This window comes from Sorex fumeus, unplaced genomic scaffold, assembly GCF_029834395.1.
Source record: "Sorex fumeus unplaced genomic scaffold, SorFum_2.1 ptg000003l, whole genome shotgun sequence".
Classification (NCBI taxonomy): domain Eukaryota; kingdom Metazoa; phylum Chordata; class Mammalia; order Eulipotyphla; family Soricidae; genus Sorex; species Sorex fumeus.
This window is the reverse complement of record NW_026606060.1, coordinates 27,935,255-27,956,339: the sequence shown is the minus strand read 5'-3', so window position 1 is coordinate 27,956,339 and position 21,085 is coordinate 27,935,255. Positions and strand designations below refer to the sequence as shown.

Here is a 21,085-nt window from a genome sequence, read left to right as displayed (position 1 = left end):
GAAAGCATTGTATAAATTCAATGCAATCCCTATAAGGATACCCATGACACTCTTCAAAGAAATGGAGCAAACACTCCTGAAATTTATATGGAACAATAAACCCCCATGAATAGCTAAAGCAATTCTTGGGAAAAAGAAAATAGGAGGAATCAACCTCCCTAACTTCAAAGTTTACTACAAAGCGGTAAAAATCAAAACAGCATGGTACTGGAACAAAGGCAGAACTGCAGACCAATGGAATGTAGTTGAATACACTGACATCTCCCCTCAATCATATGATCATCTAATCTTTGATAAAGGTGCAAGTAATGTGAAGTGGAGTAAGGAAAGCCTCTTTAACAAATTGTGCTGGCATCAGTGGACGACTACATGCAAAAAAATAAGCTCAGAACTCTGCCTAACACCATGTACAAAGGTAAGATCAAAATGGATTAAAGACCTCAACATCAGACCAGAAACCATAAGGTACATTGAAGACAAAGTTGGCAAAACCCTCCATGACATTGAGGCTAATGGTATTTTCAAAGACGCCACGCCACTGGCCGAGCAAGTGAAAACAGAGATAGATAAATGGGACTATTTTAAACTAAGAAGCTTCTGCACCTCCAAAGAAACAGTGACCAAAATACAAAGACAGTCTACAGAATGGGAAAGAATATTCGCAGAAACACATCTGACAAGGGGTTGATATCACGGATATACAAAATACTGGTTGAACTCCACAAGAAGAAAACATCCAACCCCATCCAAAAATGGGGCAATGAAATGAACAGAAACTTTCTCAAAGAAGAAATCCGAATGGCAAAAAAGCACATGAGAAAATGCTCTACATCATTAATCATCAGGGAGATACAGATCAAAACCACAATGAGATACTATCTCACACCTCAGAGACTGGCCCACATTCAAAAGAACAAAAGCAACCGATGCTGGCGCGGATGTGGTGAGAAAGGGACACTCCTTCACTGTTGGTGGGAATGTTGACTGGTTCAGCCCTTTTGGAAAACAGTATGGACGTTCCTCAAAAAATTAGAAATTGAGCTCCCATTTGACCCAGCAATACCACTCCTGGGAATATGCCCCAGAGAGGCAAAAATGTATAGTCGAAGTGACATCTGGACTTGTTTGTTCATTGCAGCACTATTTACAGTAGCCAGAAACTGGAAGAAACCTGAGTGCCCAAGAACAGATGACTGGTTAAAGAAACTTTGGTACATCTACACAATGGAGTACTATGTAGCTCTTAGAAAAGATGAAGTCATGAAATTTACATACAAGTGGTACAATATGGAAAGTATCATGCTAAGCGAAATGAGTCAGAAAGAGAGGGATAGACATAGAAAGATTGCATTCATCTGGGGGATATAAAATAACAAAATATGAGATTAATACCCAAGAATAGCTGAGATCAACACCAGGAGGATTACTCTATAGCTTAGAGGCCAGCCGGGTATTCTAGGGGAAAGGACAGTTCAGATAGAGAAGGAGCACCAAATGGAGGTGTTTGGAGGATCCTCCCAGGAGGGGAGATGCAGGTTGAAAGTAGACTGGACTGAACATGTTTGCCACTCAATCCCTCTTTTGCTGATCACAACACCCAAAAGGAGAGATAGAACAAAAGGGAATGCCCTGCCACAGTGGCAGGGGGGATGGGGGGGATAGGGGGGAGGGATATTATCCATGGTGGTGGAAAATGGGCACCGGTGGAGGGATGGGTATTTGATCATGGTATGACTGAAATCCAAGCACAAAAATTTGTAAATCTACAACTGTACCTCATGGTGTTTCACTAATAAAAAATAAATTAAAAAAAATAAAAATAAAAAATAAAGTAAAAAAAAGAATTAGAATTAACTAATGTAAATTATATTTATAATGATATAGATTTATATCATAATGTGGAGGATAAAGTGATAATTTTTAGAAATAATCATTTCTATTAGATAGGGAGAATGTTTATCTTTTTTTTATAAAATGAAATTATTTTATAAATCCTGTGCAATGTAGGTAAAAATAAATAGACTAATTAATAAAAATGTATCCTAATCCACATGGACATTTTTACTCTGGTAGTGATACAAAAATTAGCAGCTATCCTAATAATACATGTTTTTTACACTAACATGTAAAAAGGAAAAAAGGAGCCAACACAAATAAGTGTTCTGAACCTCAAGACATGTTGAAATCACTGCTGGCAGAGAAGGAAGTCACAAGAAGTACATTTACACTTCAAACAGTAGTCTTGCTTCAGAAACAAAATAATCTCCCTACAATCTGTCTCAGAAAAGTCCAAGATTGCTTGCACTGTTGCTATTTTGGATTGATGTGTTGCTGTAAAAGTAAAATGAAATAAAAATCATGTCTACATAAATACGTTGCTTTAAATATGGATAAAAGAAAGCTAGTCAAGCTGGGAAGACAGCTCAAGTGGAGGAGCACAGGTCTAGCAACTGCAAGGCTCTGTGTTCAGTGCCTTGCACCCGTTTCCCAGGGACAGTGCCTGGTGTGGTCCCAGAGGCCCATAAGAGTCGCAACTTGAGCACCAAATTCTTGGTCCCACACCAAATCAGTTACTGGTAAAATGACCCTGGGGCTCTCTGGAAGGAAGGAAGGAAGGAAGGAAGGAAGGAAGGGAGGGAGGGAGGGAGGGAGGGAGGGAGGGAGGGAGGGAGGGAGGGAGGAAGGAAGGAAGGAAGGAAGGAAGGAAGGAAGGAAGGAAGGAAGGAAGGAAGGGAAAGAGGAAGAGGAGGAGGATGGGGAGGGGAAGGGGAAGGAAGAGAAAAGGGAGGGGAAGGAGGAGGAAGTGAAAGGGAAGGGGAGGGGGAGGAGGGGGAGGAGGAGGGAAGAGGAGGAGGGGAGGAGGAGGAGGAGGGGAGGAAGTGGAAAAGAAGAAAGAGGAGGAGGAGGAGGAGGAGGAGGAGGAGGAGGAGGAAAGGGCTAGAAATACAAACTATTTTTTTCATTTAAGTAATTTCTTTCTATATTATCTATTGGTCTTATGCCAATTTTCTTACATGGTGCACTTTCAGAATATAAATTAAATTTTATTAAGTCAACAAGGTATTCTAAATCAAGCTCTTATTCTGATGAAAATTTAGATCAGCAGCCAGTATAAATTAATCTTCAATTTCAAATAAATATAAATGTTTCTGCTAAAACCTATTATGGGAATTTGCATTACTCAAAAGAGCCTACAGAATATAACAAGTCCTATTAGAAAATAATATTGGGTCAAGCCATTCAAAAACAACATAAATAGAACCTTTTAAAATTTACCGTCAATAGATCATGTATAGTCCTTAAATACAGAAGTTTATGCTTCATGCTTTAAGATAATTTATTGGAAGATACCTGCACTCAGGTTTCCTTCCAGAAAATGAGTCTTTCAGAGTACAAAATTATTATTAATCCTTTATAAAAGGAGAAAGTTAGTTATTGGTTTTTAGATTCCTAGCACAGCAGTAGGATGTTTGCCTTGCACCCAACCGGCCTGGCCTAGCCGAGTTTGATTCCTTCACCCCTCTCGGAGAGCCTGGCAAGCTACTGAGAGTAGCTTGCCTGCACGGCAAAGCCTGGCAAACTACCCATGACATATTCAATTTGCCAAACACAGTAACAACAAGTCTCACAATGGAGACGTTACTGGCCCACTCAAGCAAATCGATGAACAACAGGAGGAGAGTGCTACAGACAGTGCTAAAGCAAATAAATGTGTCAATCATAAAAGGAATCGTCATTATTTTTTCTTAAGGTTTAAAGATACTGATGAGATATTCTTTTAAATTTTGAGGTTTCCCTTCGAATTTGCTAATAAGCTAACATTCCAATATAAAAATGAACAGTACATTTGAACAAGCAAGTTAGGAAAGTACAGATGACCGGTAGATAGCCACAAGGAAATAAACTTCATTTCATCAATCATTAGGGAAGTTCAAACCATATGCCCCACCCCAAAACAGTCATAGAAAAGGCCCAAATGGAAACAAGAAGGGAGAAAAATGGTCCTTCTCCCTCTCCCCATTCCCCTTTTTCATCTCTCCTCTCTTTCTCACTCTCTCCCTCTTCCTCTCCTCTGTCATATCCACTCCTCCAACTCAGAATTCCTATTTCCACAAGTTGGAAAGCAAATTAGTATAATGACACTAGAAAATTGTTTGGCACTACCTACTCCATCTGAACATGTACATGTAAACACAAATCTAAGTATATCTCAAAACAAATGCATTGATATTGTCAACAAATTCTGTACACAAACATATTTAGAATGGAATTATTTGCAATAGCCCCAAATCAGTCATTTTCCCAAATAAGCAGTCTACAACCTCTGCCAATAAAAGAATTCCATAAAAAAAGAATTGTGAAAAAAGCCAGATACAAAATACCGCATTGTGTGATTCAATTTATACAAAGTTCAAAAATAGGTAAACCTCATCAGGGATGGTATTATGATGTCTGGATACAATCACTGAAGACTAGGAGAGAAATTACTAAAGAGAGCCATAATAAGGATATCTGGGAGGTAGATAATTCTTCTTTTCTGATCAAGTTAGATGGGTGTGTTCTGTTTATGAAAATCTAAGAGACTTTATGCTTATGATTTCTGCACTAATCTGAAAGTATTTTACATTTCAATAAGTGTTTAAACACAAGACCCACTAGGAAAAAAACAGAACAAACCACTGTAATTTCCATCATCTTAACAGCATCATTCACCTATGAGTGAAGTATGGGAGAGGAAACTTTCCTTAAAGAGACAAACCCTTTTTCTCCCACTTTATTTAAACACCATGGTTTACAAAGTTGTTCATGATGATTTGTTACAAGCACTCAATATTCCAACACCAGTTCTACACCACTGTCACCTTCCCTCCGCTATTGTCTGAGATAGACTTTTTAAAAGCTGAAGATTTCTTTGCCTAGTCAGAATTCTGGTTTAGACATTTAAGGAAGTGTATCGTAGGCACTATTTTGTCTTTCCATTTCAATATGAGACCACTGCAGAGCTGATCTTCAGCATATGCTTTCGGATTTTATATTTTAAGGTATTGCTTTGTGAAAGTAAAAATATAAGGAAATGTAATACAAAAGAGATAATCAGATAATTTTATACCCTGAACACACTTTTGAGAAAAAGAAATTCATAATTTGAGGTACTAAGTATAGTAAATGACAGAGATTGAAAGAAGGGCTCGTCAGAAAATATGGTCCTTGATATCAGAGTAATTTTTTTCCTCAACATTACTTTGTGATTACTCTTAGGGCACAGATCAAGATCTCCCTTTAATGACAGAGACTCCTGAGACTGCAAACAGCAAGCAGGGTTTATTGTAAGACTGGCTAGCCAGGGTCGAGCCACCTACACAGACACGCAGGTCCAGAAGGTTGGGCAAGACCCAACTTCTCCAAAGGAGATCTTATATAGGACTTCACTGGCTGTTACAGGAGAGCCCGTGCACTTCGTAGCCAATAGATTTGTAGCAACACATACTTTCCTAACCAATCCATTTAAAAGTACATCACTCCTTAGCCTATAGTTTAAAGATCAGCATTTGCATCAGTGCTTAGGAACGTCCTGGTTTTTAGGGCAGTCCTGGGTCTTATGACATGGGTCATTTGCGAGACATCTGGTTATCTGGTCTGACCCCCACCCTTCTCGTGACTTCCAAGTCGGGGCACCTGTATCCAAGTTACTTGCTCAGGGGCAGAAAAACAAGTTATTTTGCAATGCAGGTTCCTGTTAAGCTAAGCTAAATTAATTCTGGTGGTCCATCTTGGGCCTGTACCTCAAAATTACAACTAACTATAGCTATAATTTTTTTAAAATGTTTTACATTATTTGTAAATAAGTTTACAAAAAAGTCACAAGCATTTTGATATATAAAAAGCAAACTTATTACACACAGAGTTAAATTCAAAATTCAATTTGAGCTAAAAAAAAACTCAAAATAAGCATTTATAAAAATGACTAATACTACATAGAGCATGCACATGTAAACTCATACACATCCTTTCAACTCACTGAAGTTTGTTCTAATGACTGACTTGAGAAGATAAGATTTAGCAGGAACATACACACACACACACACACACACACACATGCGCGCGCACACACACACACACACACACACACACACACACACACACAAAGTATTGTCTCCTGGACAGCAGAACATCTGTGTTGTATGTGTGTGAGATACAAAGAAAAAATACCTCATCCTGGACTATAAAGTCAAATGTAAATAAGCTATTTATTCTTTAGAGTAATAAGTTAGAAATTGTTCAGGAAGAACAAATTCAACTACCAATGCTGTTTAAAATAAGGAGTTCCTGCAATTAAGGAAGTTAGAGTCATTTAGAAATTTTAAGTGTCATTTTATTTACTCTTTCCTCAGTGATACTTGCTGAATGATGAATTTGGGAAGCGCTTATTATTCCCCATCCTTGTGGCACTTAAAATCTACAAGCAGATGCCATATTAAAGAATATTTTCTTTTTTGAATGATAATGGGAACCGAATGGCTAGATGTTTCAAAGAAAGTAGAATGGGGAAGTACGAAGTGTTCTGGATAGAAATATTTTATTTAATATAGTCAGAGGAGATTGTACTCAGAAAAGAAGATTCGGTAATCAAGAACCATAAAATATCTAGAAAAAAGATATTTTTTTAAATTTTTTTATTAGTGAAACACCATGAGGTACAGTTATAGACTTATAAATTTTTGTGCTTGGGTTTCAGTTATACAATGATCAAGTATCCATCCCTCCACCAGTGCCCATCCTCCACCACCACAGGTCCCAGCATCCCTCCCACACCCCATTCCCCCCGTCCCACCCTGCCTCAGTGGCAGGGCATTCACCCTTGTTCTCTCTCTCTTCTTTTGGGTACTGTGTTTTGCAAGAGAGGCATTGAGTGGCAATCATGTTTGGTTTATAGACTACTTTTAGCATGCTTCTCCCACCCTGGGAGGGTCCTCACAACACCATTTATTTGGTGCTCTCTTCTCTATCTGAGCTTCCTAGAAAAAAGATATTTTATGCAGAAGAGATGCAAGTAAGTAGAAGGGTTCTAAGGGGGTCATGGAGCAAGTCAAATTTAAGTGGCAAAATGAATGGGCTCACTATATTTAGTGCAGGACAGTGGAGCTATAGAATAACTAAGTCACAGAACTCCAAGCACAGAGAACTACAGGTCACAGGTTCTTTGTTCCCTCTGGGTAACATTAGGATCTGCACTGCCCTCGGGAACAAATACAGATACATAATGGGATGTCGCACCCCAAGTTCTCTAAGTCTGGCTCACTGGAGCCCTGTTTTCCCACACCCTGCGCTGCACTTGATACAGCAAAGGAACCTCTCTCCCCTCACTCTTTCTCTTTACCTGGGCTTTTCCAGAGAACATCACATTACCGATTATAACCATAATTATTGTTAACTGCTAATAATAGTTTTCCACGTAAAACTAGGAAAAGGTTATTCCTTTGCCCCAACATGTATTTCTTTTTCCTAACAGGATTTGACATACTAGGGACATGTTTGTTAAATGGGAGGCAGATCTTGAACCAAGCGCTCTGCAAAGGATTGTTTAATCTATCAGACCTCCTAAAAAAAAAAAGATAGTTTGGAGAAAGCTCCACTTCTGAATTATTCATAAAACCTTTAGATCCCTCATGTCCCTGAAAAGATTTAGCCTAGAGTTTTTGGCTTGCTAATTAAATAAGAAAAGCTAACTGACTTCATTCTGATTTACCTATCCAGAAACTCCCAGAAGAAATGAATCAGTGGAGATTAGAACAAGTACAAAAGCACTTCTTTTCTGTTTTCTTGAGGACATTACCCATTAAATCTTCTTTGTCTTCTCTACTTAATAAAATAAGGACCACAGGGAACCAAAAACAGGTAATCAAAGTGGAACATGATGTATCCCTCTTACTTACAGTTTCTCTTTTAGTACTTTAGAGAGGAAAAGCCTCAGGAAGCAAAAGCTGTCAGCAGTTGAGAGAAACAAACCTCCTAAGTACTTCAATGTCAACTAAACTGAAACCAACATCCTGGTGCAAACCTCAAAAGCATTGAGGAGTCTAGAATCAATATTAGAAAATCAAGATGAATTAGTAGAAAAATTTCTAGGCAAATTCTGAGTGAACTTATCATATATACTATGTAGTTCGGAGCTCTGTTCGGGGCAGGGAGGGAAACTCAACCCGCCCCCCTCCAAGGGGCCCTGGCAAGGACAGCCAGGCACGGGGGCAGGAGACTGCGCTGTTCTCTTCCGGGACCTGGGTTTTATAGTCTCTGGGTCTTGGCCGTTGATGGGATTACATGGCGCTGGGGGTCAGAGGGTGGGTGTGACCTCTGCCTACTGAAAGGTGGAGGATCTGGGTGGAGGATGTTCAGCCCCGATCCCAGCAGGCTTGGAGATCTCAGCCCCAGGACCCGCATACCTTTGTTTCTCTGCCGGTACAGAGCTCCGACAGCCAAAGACCTCCAAAACCAGCCACCACCATGCTGAGACCACTCTCCACATGCATGAAGGTACCGGCAGAGATCTCCAAGCCTGCTCGGATTGGGGCTGAGCATCCTCCACGCAGATCCTCCACCTTCCAGTAGGCAGGGTCACACCCACCATCTGACCCCCAGCACCGTGTAATCCCATCAACGGCCAAGACACAGAGACTATAAAACCCAGCTCCCGGAAGCTGACATCTTGTTATCTCATTCTTACTTTGGACAACCTGGCAGGTTACTAAATGTTACCTGCCCACACAGCAGAGTCTGGCAAACTCCCCGTGGTGTAACCAATATGCCAAATACCAGTAACAATGATGGGTCTCATTCTCCTAACCTTGTATATGGCACTTTTTAAAATCTCAGGGCTAGGACGAAGGAGATGTTACTGGGGCCTGCTCGAGGCAATCGACAAACAACAGGATGATCGTGATCGTGACTATGTACTTAATTAATAAAACAAGAATGTAATGATAATTATATTTGACTATGTATCATATTTAACATATTTACATAATGTTTTATGATATATAAAAACGCTTCCTACTCTTCATCTTAATTATAATTCACCACTATCTTACATTTTAATAAAATAAGACGGAAGTAATCAACCCAAATCACAGGAATAAGGTTTTGTTTATATTGATGGGGCATTCTTTAAAAGTGTTCAGGGGACCTAGAAGTCACTCAGAGACTCAGATTTCTTTTGCAAACCTATAAATAGGATGCTGCTCAATGCTTGGGCCTCTGGGGCTATATCTGGCATGCTTTGGAGGCCTTATGGTGCTAGAGAGCAAATCTGTGTCACTACACATACAAGACATGTGCTCCTCATTCCTCCTTAGCTACCTAGTCAAGCCCAGGAAAGTATTTTAATTAAATATTAAAAGCCAGGGCTCAAAAAGTAGTACAAAGGTAAAATGTTTGCCTTGAATGAAAGTGACCCGGGTTTGATACCTGGTACCCCATATTCACTTCAAACTTTGCTATGACAGACTCTGTCATGAGACACTGTGATTTATCACCAGGGAACATTTCACAAATGTCTGTAGATACCTCTGCTCATTAAACTTGTGTGTGGTGTGGGGAGACAGTAAAATACCACAATCAGGAAGTGTCAAGAACACTAATACCCTACCTCACAGAGATGTAAATGCAAACACAAGGAAGAGTCATCAACCCTAAAATAGTCAGCAGGGTCTAGGCCGAAAGACCACGCGCTGTACTATTTCCTTTAAATCACAGTCCACAAAAGCTGAATATTTTTTTCAATGACTTCTGACATCTTATTTCTACTCAAATAAATAAAAGAAATCTAGAAATAATTTGATTCACCTAAGAAATATCAAGATGGGAAAGTATGGAAAAGCGCAAATAAGAGAAAGCAATGAGCATGCATCAAGAACTGTAGAGTCTGGGATGGCAGAGGGGATGTGACTAAAGTCCACTGGTGGAGAAGCTTTAACATTTCAATGGTGGTAGAAGTGCTGTATCTCTGCATGCCAAAAGCAAACACAGCACTATTGGAACCATCAAATAAGACTAATAACGATAAATAATAACCATACCTCAATAATAATAACTATTTTTTAAATATCCACAGGTGTCTAAAGAATAACAGGATTCCCAGAGAGGTGCAGATATTTCATGGCCAAAAATGTCAAGAGACAGAAACTTGGAGATATGTAATCATATTGCAAAGTGATTACAAAACTTCGTTAAATGAGTCAAAAATTTGAATTAATATTGATAATTTTTTGTTTGTTTGTTTTTGAGCCACATCCAATAGTGATTAGGGTGTACTCCTAGCTCTGTGCTCAGGGATCACTCCTGGATGCTGTAGGAACTATATAGGATGCTGGGGATTGAACATGGGCTCAGTTACGTGCCAAGAAAAGTCCCTACCTGCTGTATTATAGCTCTAGCTCTGAATATTGATAAACTTTAAGGAAAAAAATCTTAATGGCACAGAAAAATGGGTTGTTTCTAGGAAGAAAACTCTGGTTGCATTTCAGGTGATGATCTAACATGTGCAAAGCTGGAAGTAGGGAAGGGACTACGTAGCTGCTGTAATAAACTAAGAGTTAAAAAGAAGTGGGCTAGTTTGAGGGCAATTTAGATGGGAAATGAGGACAGGAACAGAATGAAAATACATGCTTAGAGATTTTCAGTGCTGCAAAATACACACTTAAGACCTCTAAATAGAGCTAACAAACTTCTATTCATTTCTGAAGTGCACCAAAAGAAGATCATGGTAATATGTCAGTGAGTTAAAAAAAATGAACGGTTATCAAAGATAATGCATGATACTAAGTAATTTCTGCATACTATCTAAATCACGTAGAGTGTTTATGAGATCACCTGTTCCAGAACTTCTTTGTAGGTAATAGTTGCTTTAGTATTTGTAACTGGACTGTCATAGATGATAGCAATCTTATCTCCTTTACCATTTTCAATGTGACGGTCAATGGCATTGTAGCAAATATTAAGCATTCCTTCAACAAACCTGAAAAATAGTAAGAAAGTGAAAAATGAATGAGTTATGGAAATAGACTATTACTTATCTTGGTTCCTAAATTTCTAATTTGCTGAGCTTTCCATGAAAGTCTCCCCATGGCTGTTCTAAAAGGTAAAAATGTCTACAAAATAGCGATTTAAGATGGTACAGAAGCAACATTTTTAATATTTGTTTTGATGCACTAAAAAAATATACCTCACTTTTCAAAATGACAACTTTGTGTGGTTTATTACTTCAAATGAAACTTGGGTATAAACATCCAAATGATCTATTTTATATGGATAAAAAAATGCACAAAATTGCCACACAGATACATTAGGCTGAGATGGTAAACTGTAAATGCATGACTAGAGTTTGAGTGCGATAAAAGAGTAAACCTTTCTGGCAAATTCTCCTTTGAAAAAGCCAAATATCTTTTCATTTCAATAAAATTTGATGTTTCCAGATTCATAAAGAATATATAAACTCTTTTCTGCACATTTTGGATTCTTCAGAACTGTGATACATTAATAATGGGAATGTATAAAAATAAGTTAAAATTTTATGGGCCCAGCATGCTTCCATTCTGCTACTCTGCTACCCTGAAAACAAGTTGGATTTTTAAATACCTTTTCAATTCAATCATTTTACTTATTGACTAATCTATGTATTCTTTTGAAAATACAGACCTTATAAAATCAAATGATTTTCTTTTCTTTTTTTTTTTCATTTTAGGCTATACTCAGCTGTGCTCAGGGCTTACTACTGGTTGTGAGCTCAAGGATCTCTCATGGAGAAGCTTGGGGACTATATGTAGTGCAGGAATTTGAACCAGCATCATCTTCATGCAAGGCAAGCATCTTATCCCAATATAATCTCTCTGGCCAGAGAAGAACACTTTTTGAGGGAGTGCTGTGATTTCTTTGTGGAGGGAAACATACCTTGTGATGCTCAGGGCTTTTACTTGGCTCTGCTCAGTGGTCACTCCTGGCAATACTCAGGGGCCATATGGTATGCTGAGTATCAAACCCAGGTTGTCCATGCTAGCCATGGATAGTACAGACACTACCCACTGTATTATTTCTCAGGCTCCGAAGACACTCTTTTGCTGTTGTTTCCTTCCCCTGAAGACAGTTTTTTTTTTTGCTTTTTTGCTTTCTGGATCACACCCAGAGATGCTCAGCGGTTACTCCTGGCTCTGCACTCAGGGATTATTCCTGTCGGTGCTCCAGGGGCCATATGGGATGCTGGGAATCAAACCCGGGCCAGTCACATGCAAGGCAAATGCCCTACCTACTGTACTATTGCTCCAGCCCCTGAAGAAACTTTTTAAGAAAAGGAAATTCACCTCAGAGCACCATTGATGTGTCCTGAGAGCACTTACACCATAGCATTAACCATTAGCCCTGGTTACCAGCTTTATCTCTAGGGGAAGCTCTGGGGCCCTCTAGGATAACATTGGTTTGTCCTTCCTCCCTTGCCAGAGGGAGCTTAGGTTTATCGGGTTATACACATCAAAGTCTCCTGTCCGAGCCGGGCTGTCCTCGAGGGGCCCCTTGGAGGGGGATGGGTTGAGTCTCCCTCCCCGCCCTGAGCAGAGTTCCAAGAGCTGAAGACCTCCAGAACCTGCCACAACCATGCTGAGACCACTCTCCACACGCATGAAGGTACTGGCAGAGGAACAAAGGCATGTGGGTCCTGGGGTTGAGATCTCCAAGCCTGCTCGGGTCAGGACTGAGCATCCTCCACCCAGATCCTCCATGTTCCAGTAGGAAGGGATCACACCCACTAACTGTCCCCCCAACAGCTGTGTAATCCCATCAAGGGCCAAGACCCAGAGACTATAAAACCCATCTCCCCGAAGTGCACAGCAAGCTGTGAGCTACCCTGGCATCAAAATGGGCCAGGCTAAAGCGCCACAATACTCAACTATAAGTTGAGGGTATGGTCATGGACAAATGCGGTCATGATCCAAAAGTAACAATGAGATTAATACCCTGCTGGGGTTAGGGAGACTAAACTGGCCTGAGGACTGTGGTCTAGAATATATAGTGAGATGTCCTCAGGAAGAACCAAACTTTAAGTTTGATATATCTCTTATTGTGCTCATACAAAATGACATTGCTAGAAATATTAGAAGTAAATTTACTATAATGATTTAAGTGGATTACTAGCTGAGGAAAGGATTCCCTAAATGGAATCCTTCCTTGAGCATATCTTCTAGTAATCTGGAGTAAACTCCTTAGATGAGATTGTGTCCTTGAGTTAATCTCCTGGAAGAGTGGATGTACCTCTCTTGTTGATTTGTTAATATTCAACCCACCTTTGTATCCCCACCCTTCATGAGTTCTATATAAACTAGGCTGTAAGAGTGAACTGAGAGGCCAGAAGGAGAATGAGGAGAAAGCAAGGAGAAAGAAGGGGGCTGGAGAGAAAAAGAGGGAGTCTGGAGAGGAGACTGGAATAAACTGTAATTGTTACTGACCAGCCAGGCCCTCGTTTCTTCCTTTGTCTACCCATCGCCATCTGTGTCTCTGGGCTTGGGGAAGCAGAGACCACCGAATGCAAGTGGCAGGAGAGATAGAACATTGCTGCCCTTTAGAAAACACACAGGGGGCACGTCCTTCATGCCCTGCCAAGACCACGAGTTGCCCCCCACGAGTGGCTTTTCGCATGGACATGGCCCAAGAGGCACACAGACCTATTTCAGAACCCAGCAGCTTCTGGCAGAAATGTGAATGGACTATGCATTGAGCTATGGTGCCGTGCCCCTCTGGGAGGGAAAGGGTGTCTGTCTTCCACCATCCCCCCCCAACCCCCGGCAGCATCTTGGCCACCGCTCAGAGCTTATTCAACAGCCAGGTATGAGCCGGCAGTGATGGGGCAACTGCAGCCTCATGGGATGGGGAGGCAGAAACGGCACGTCCTTCCCGCCCCACTGAGACCATGAGTTGCCCCCCACAAGCACGACCATAGACCCAGAGGCACACAAACCAATCTTGGAACTATGAGGCTTTTGACAGAAATTCCTCCAGACTTAATTAGTAAAATGTCAGAAATCCAACATCATATGATCTTCATAACCAGCAAGAGAAAACAAATTATTTCATGATGCCTTTTCAGCAAGTTTGATTGTTGGGGGGAAATTCCAAATAATAATGGTGCATCTTTTGTTGAAATAATGAATGTAATCAAAGTAGAGAGAGAGTTAAGTAGAAATCATCTGCCTCACAGGCACAAGGAGGGGTGGCTTGGGGATATATTGGGGTTCTTGGTGGTGGAAATTATACACTGGTGAAGAGATGGGTGTTTGATCATTGTATGACTGAGACTTAAACCTGCAAGCTTTGTAACTGTTCTCACGGTGATCCAATAAATAAATTAAAATAAATAAATAAATAAAATTAGAAAATGCACAAAGCCCTCCTAAGCACTGCGTGGGAACCCCGAACAAATAAAAAAATAGTTATTTTTCTCAAAACAAAGAGTATTCGCTACTTTTTAAACTTATAAAATGTTTGTGTGCAATATTGATACATTTGTCTTAGTAATATTATAAAATGTTACAGCAATGCAAAATGCTTAGAAAAAAATCTTGGAGTAAGAAGAAAAAGTCCAGTAAAAAACCTTTACATCTTTAGGGAAGAAGCCCAATATGAGCCTAAGTGATAGTACAAAGGTTAAGGTGCTTGTCTTCCTTCCACACAGTTGATCCTGGTCCAGTATTAGACAACACAAATAGTCACATAGTCCCTATCAGGAGTGATCTTTGAGCACAGAGTCAGGAGTAAGTCATAAATACTGCCAGGTATGGCCCAGAAACAACAACAGCAAAAACAAAAGCCCAATATGAAATAAAGTAGTGAATGAAAGTAACTATAGTTATGGTGTCAACATTAAGAAATAATTGAGAAGAAATCTAGAGGAAAAGTCATTCAATCATACCCAATATATTTCATTATAATGAATATATCCAACTTTTAGCATACGCCAAAAGTAACTAATGCAATGATTCTGAATCTTTAATTCAATGTTAAAAATATTCTCTTTCCATTGATTCCTCTTCAATCAAATATACGTGTGTGTGTGTGTGTGTGTGTGTGTGTGTGTGTGTGTGTCCTCCATGAGTGGACAATAATTTCCTTGCTGGGCTTATTCTGCACCTCAGTTTGATTAAGCAGTAGATATGATGTAAGTAGAAACATAAAAGGCACTTGCACAACTTATTCTTCTGCACTTCGGAAAAGAGCTTCCAAGTATTACTACCGCCTCCTCTCAGCTAAACCCCCAGAATGAACATCTGCAGAAAGCCCAAGCCAACTAGATAACAGTGTTTGAAACCTCTCCAGTGATGTTCATGCTGGTATTAGGTAACTTCACGACAATTTATAGAGCCAAGGCAATAACTTCTAAATATTTTGTGATTGGGGAATTTTTATGGTTACTTGTTATGATAAGTAGAGCCATAAACTGCCAGATGATGGAAAACAGATCAAAGTTAGCTTAACATTTTGTAGCAGAAATTTTTTAAATGTCTAGAATTTCCTCACAAAAGTAAAAAAGTGAATTTTTATTAGTATGCTTTTATGTGTATGACTTTTTGATTTTATTTCTAAAAAATACATCTGAGATACATGAAAATGTGACTTTCATGAACAGTTCTTGATGATACAATTTTTCTCTTTTCCTTTAATGATCAATTCTATTCTTTGTGCTCAAGATCTCATTCTGTGAAAGAGATTTTCAAAGATTCATGGAAGATTCAAAGCATGATTTGCCTTATTACAATGCTACTTTTATGCTTGGCTCCTCAGTACATTTCATGAAATCTTTCTTTACCGTTTTCTTTTGTTGTTGTTTTTTGACAGAGCTATTCCACATCCAACCCTTCACTCACCCAGCATTCACTCCCTGGGTGATCACTACATTTCTCTAGTTTCAACATCCATCTTAAAACTCCAGCCCTGAGCATGCAGAGCTCTGTATCATTAGTGTCATCCATACACTGGATTATTTTTTCACACAGGAAGAATAACATGTCCTAAATTATAATAATTTTCACCATCTCCAACCAACAGACCCACACCAACAATGAACCATTTTTACCTACTGTTTTCCGTATTTCAATAAACCACCTCAAATTCAGTAATCTGAATTTAAGTCGGATTTGATCCTTCATTCTCCTTGTAGAATAACATAACTTATTTGCAATGTCCTATCTGTTATTCTAGGTTTTGATTCCAATTCTCTCACTGATATTTCATAGTCTACTTTCTAATTCATCTCCCTGCCAATGTCTTTATGCCATTCTCTCGAGTCATCTCCTTATGCTACTGGAAGGTTTTCATTCGCTGCAAAATAGTATTGTATCAAATGGTACTCAAAACAATTTTGTATCTTCCCATGAAATTCAGAAAAAAACTATATATCACCAAATATCATGCAAAAGTAATTCACCTCATTTCCTCTGATCCCTCACATTATGACTCTATTGTATTACAAAATGTACACTTTCTTAAATTCAGTCAGCTTTTATTTCTGACACAGAATTTTGTTTATATTATCTTTACCACCCCTTCCCTCAAGTAATTCCAAAGTCCTATAATAACCTCTCTATATTAGCACTTATCACATAGCACTAACAATTGGTCTGAACATTTATGTTTATTTTATAATACCATAAACTATCAACAGCAAGATTATGATGTATATTTCTTGTAATATTAGGGTTTTATAGTTCCTATTATGTTTTAATCACTCAAATCTGCAATACATTAGTGAATAAGAATATTAGTAAATGTTCAAAAAACTGTTGATACATAATCCAGGTAGAACTGCTGTATAGTATTCAAAAATCTCATTTTAAAATTAAAAACAAACAGAAAAAAAACCCTGAAGACTTAAGAAAGAATAATGCAGAAGGTATTTGGCTCAGAATCAGAAAAAAACATACCTGTAATCCAATTCCTTATCAGGGCAATTGGCAGGAAGGGTTTGGACCAAGCCTATGGTGTTTGATTACTATTTCTGACTCTGTGTTCAGTGGTCACTCCCAGTGATACCTGGGGGACCATGTAGTACCAAGGATAAAATCAGGACCTCCTACATGCAAAGCAAAAGCTCAGCCCTTTGAGTTATCTCTCCAGCCCTATAATCCAAATCTTTTCACAGCTAGATTGATGTTGCAGTTCACATGTTAACCCATCCATTAAAAAATAATATATCCATTCTAGCCAATCAGGGCGTACAAACTCAATACATCAGGATCCTTCGTGAGCTCTATTGCGGATTCACTACCAAGATCTCACCATTCTACAAAGAAGTAATCATCCATATCAAGAGAGGGGTTCGGCAGGGTGATACCATTTCACCAAAACTCTTCAGTGCCACCCTCGAGAACATCATGCGACGACTGGAATGGGAAAACATGGGAGTGAAGATAGATGGTCGGCAACTACACCACCTCCGCTTTGCTGATGACATCGTTCTAATAACACCAAACATCAACCAAGCGGCACAAATGCTGAACGACTTTGACCGTGAATGTGGAAAGGTCGGACTACAGCTGAATCTTACGAAGACAATGTTTATGAGAAAGAACCTTGTTCCTGATGCTCCATTCGCTCTCAACAGAACCACCATCTCCGAATGCAACAGTTATATATACCTAGGTCGAGAAATCAACATGATGAATGACCTGGCACCTGAGTTGCGCAGGAGGAAGAGAGCGGCTTGGAATGCCTTCAAGAGCATTGAAGAAATAACTAAAAGGACAAAGAACCTCCAGCTACGAGCACATCTCTTTGATTCCACTATTCTTCCTGCATTAACATATGCCTCAGAGACCTGGACCCTACGAGAACAGGATGAGAACACTATTCGGGTCTCTCAAAGAGGAATCGAAAGAACTATGCTTGGAATATCACGATTCACTCAAATGAGAGATAGAATCCGGAGTTCTGATCTTCATCAACGCTCAAGAATCAGGGACGCTGTCTCATTTGCCAAGACATCAAAAATCAGATGGGCTGGACACGTAATGAGGTTTACAGACAACCGCTGGACTAGAGCCATTACTGATTGGATTCCATGAGACATCAAAAGATCACGTGGACGCCCACCTATAAGATGATCAGACTTCTTCGTCAAGACCCTAAATGATCGGTTTGAGGCTCTACATGTTCCTAAAATGAACAGATACCATTGGGCTACACTAGCACACAACCGGGATGAATGGAGACGTTACTGGCACCCGCTTGAATAAATCGATGAATAACGGGGATTAAGTGATTAAGTGATATCCATTCTATCTTTATGTTTGTTGATTTTTTTCTGCTATTGATTTCAATCTATTATTGAAATATAATAACGCTTTTTATTTGATTTATTAATGTTTTTGGTTCTAAAACTGTTATTTGTTTTTCCTTGTCTTGAATTTATCTGATAAGGTTCTATATTTTTTAATAAGACCTTAATTTTTATTTGTTTCAAGCATGTTCACAGATGCTATAATAAATTCTCACCAGATAGTTACAATCCCTTTACCACCTTAGTGCTGGCCTTTATTTACTGATTTTCATTCAAACTGAATATTTTTTTTCTGTTACTTGATACTATGTTTTCCAGTTGTATCTTGGACATTGTGGTTTTTTGGTTATGAAACTAGAGCTTATATTCTGTTGTTTCCTTGTTTACTTTTTGTTTTCGGATCACACCAGCACAGCTCAGGGCTTACTCCTGCTCTGCACTCAGAGATCATGCCGAGTGGACTAGAAGGACCATCTAAGGTACAGGAGATCAAATCCAGGTTTACTGTGTGCAAGGCAAGCACTCTGCCCACCATACAATCCAGCCCTGAGACTGAAGTTTAGCTAAGGATCGTACTTAAAGTTTTTGGCTGTAACAGGCTTCCTCTGCCAAATGATGTCAACACAGGAAGAACATCCCTCTTTCATACTAGGTGCATGTGTAACAGATAGTTCCTTAAGACTCCTGGGGGTGAGGGATAGAACACTGTTGCTGGACACAGTTACATTTCAGCATTCCACTCAGTTTACATGTAATCAGCAATGCTGAGAAGAGGAGGGACACTGCATTACCTTGCTTATAGGTGCCAAGTGGAGAAATTTCCTTTCCTGCTTATCTTATCCCAGTTTTAGAAATAAAAGTTGCAAAATTCCAAATATGTCATGTGACCACTGGGCAAGGCAGAAACAAGGAACAAACAAGGTTTGTGGCAACCTCTTACAGGTTGGCAAGAGTAGAATCTGGGAGATCAGAGTAATAGTACAGGAGCTAAGATGCTTGCCTTGCCCACAGCCAACCTTGATTTAATCCCCAGCACATAATATTGTCCCTAAGCACCTCCAGGAGTGATCCCTGAGCACAGAACTATTAGTAAGCCCTGAACACTGATGGGTATGTACCCCACCCACCGTGCACGTGCATACACACACACACACACACACACACACACACACACACACACAAATCACTGAATCAACTTATACTACCACCAGCATTATCAGAAAGAGTATTTCATCATGGTCCTTTGAACACAGAATCTCAATCTTTTTCAACTTGAGAAGTGAAAAATTAGTCTAATTTTGGTTTCTGTGATTATTATTATTATGTACACTGTCTCACCAATTTTAAAGTGTTTTCACATAATCCACTAATCTTAAATTGGACATTGTCAAAAATCATCCTCTCTCTGCATTCACAAATTTTAATTCATGATTTTTTTCCTAACATAAAAGCCTTAAAATTTTGGACATAATCAAATAAACATCTACCATTGCAGTTCTTTTTTCTAGGTGAAAGATGTAATTTTCATCTAAGTGAAGAACAATTTTTTAATTTTGGTTTAGTTTTTACATTGATTTCTTATGTAAGTCAACTTAATCATATATATGTGAATATATACATATATATGTATATATAATACTAATAACTGGGAACAGAAACTTCCTCAAAGAAAATATACAGAAGGCCAAGTACTATATGAAAACTGCTCGCATCACTTCTCATCAAGGAAATGCAAATCAATATAGTAATATTGCCTCACATATGTGAGACAGACACAGAGCAAAAGAATGAAAACAACCAGTGTTGGCAGAGATGTGGGGAAAAAGAACCCTCATACACTGCTGGTAGGAATGTCGACTGTTCAACCTTTTTGGAAAACATATGGAAACTTCTCAAAAAACTAAGCATTGACTTTGCTATGGCCTAGCAATTTCAACAAGGCCCAAAACCTCTTTTCAAAAAAGATCTGTGCTCCTATGTTCATTGCAGCACTATTCACAATAGCCAAAATCTAGAAAAGTTCAAGCATCAAAAACCATGTCAGGTTAAAGAAACTATGGTGCATATACACAACAGAGTACTACTCAGCTAAAAGAAAGAGGAAATCAGTCAATTTGCCTCTACGTGATAAAAATGAAGGGTCCTGTGCTAAGTCAGCAGGATGGAAAGGGACAAACGATCTAATATGTGGAATATAAAGAAACATTGTAACAGAACACCAAATAACTAAAGACAATAGGATCTGAGATCTGGTCAACAAAAATAGAGTTTAATGTGTTAGGGATATGGAACACGGATGCTCAGTAGGGGACCATGAAGAAAATAGTAGAGGGAAGCAGTCCCAAGGTGAAAGGCATGCGGTTAGCACAATCTCTGCATAGAACCTTATAATTAATAGTATTTTAAGCCAAGGTGACTTAAATAAACCAAAAATAAAAATAAAATTTACTAATAGGTAAGGAAGGACCCGTAGTTGGACTCTGAAATGTGTTCCATAAAGCTTGATACACAGATATCTCACTTATGCACAAATATGTGTGCATGTATGCACAGTCAAAAATACATGTAAATGTAAATAAAAGTAACAGAAAACTTAGGTAGGGAGAGGGTGCAAATTGAACATAAAATAAGAAGAAAAAAGAGATATTGCAACAATAATGGTTAAAGTGTTTCTACAAATAAACGATAAATGAAGATCCATAGCATGTACCATGGAGGAAGAAGGGAAAAGCTAGTGAGGAAAAGTATATAAAGCATTTTTCATAGTCAAGAAAA

At 39.0% G+C, this 21,085-nt stretch overlaps 1 protein-coding gene across 1 annotated transcript in view; it reads right to left on the bottom strand.

Moving 5' to 3' along the window:
• ACSS3 (acyl-CoA synthetase short chain family member 3) overlaps positions 1-21,085 on the bottom strand; it is a 208,562-nt gene that overhangs the window by 155,303 nt on the left and 32,174 nt on the right. Inside the window, exon 2 of the mRNA XM_056117936.1 lies at positions 10,867-11,011. Coding sequence (XP_055973911.1) covers positions 10,867-11,011 — 145 coding nt within the window. The remainder of the gene's footprint in view (positions 1-10,866; positions 11,012-21,085) is intronic.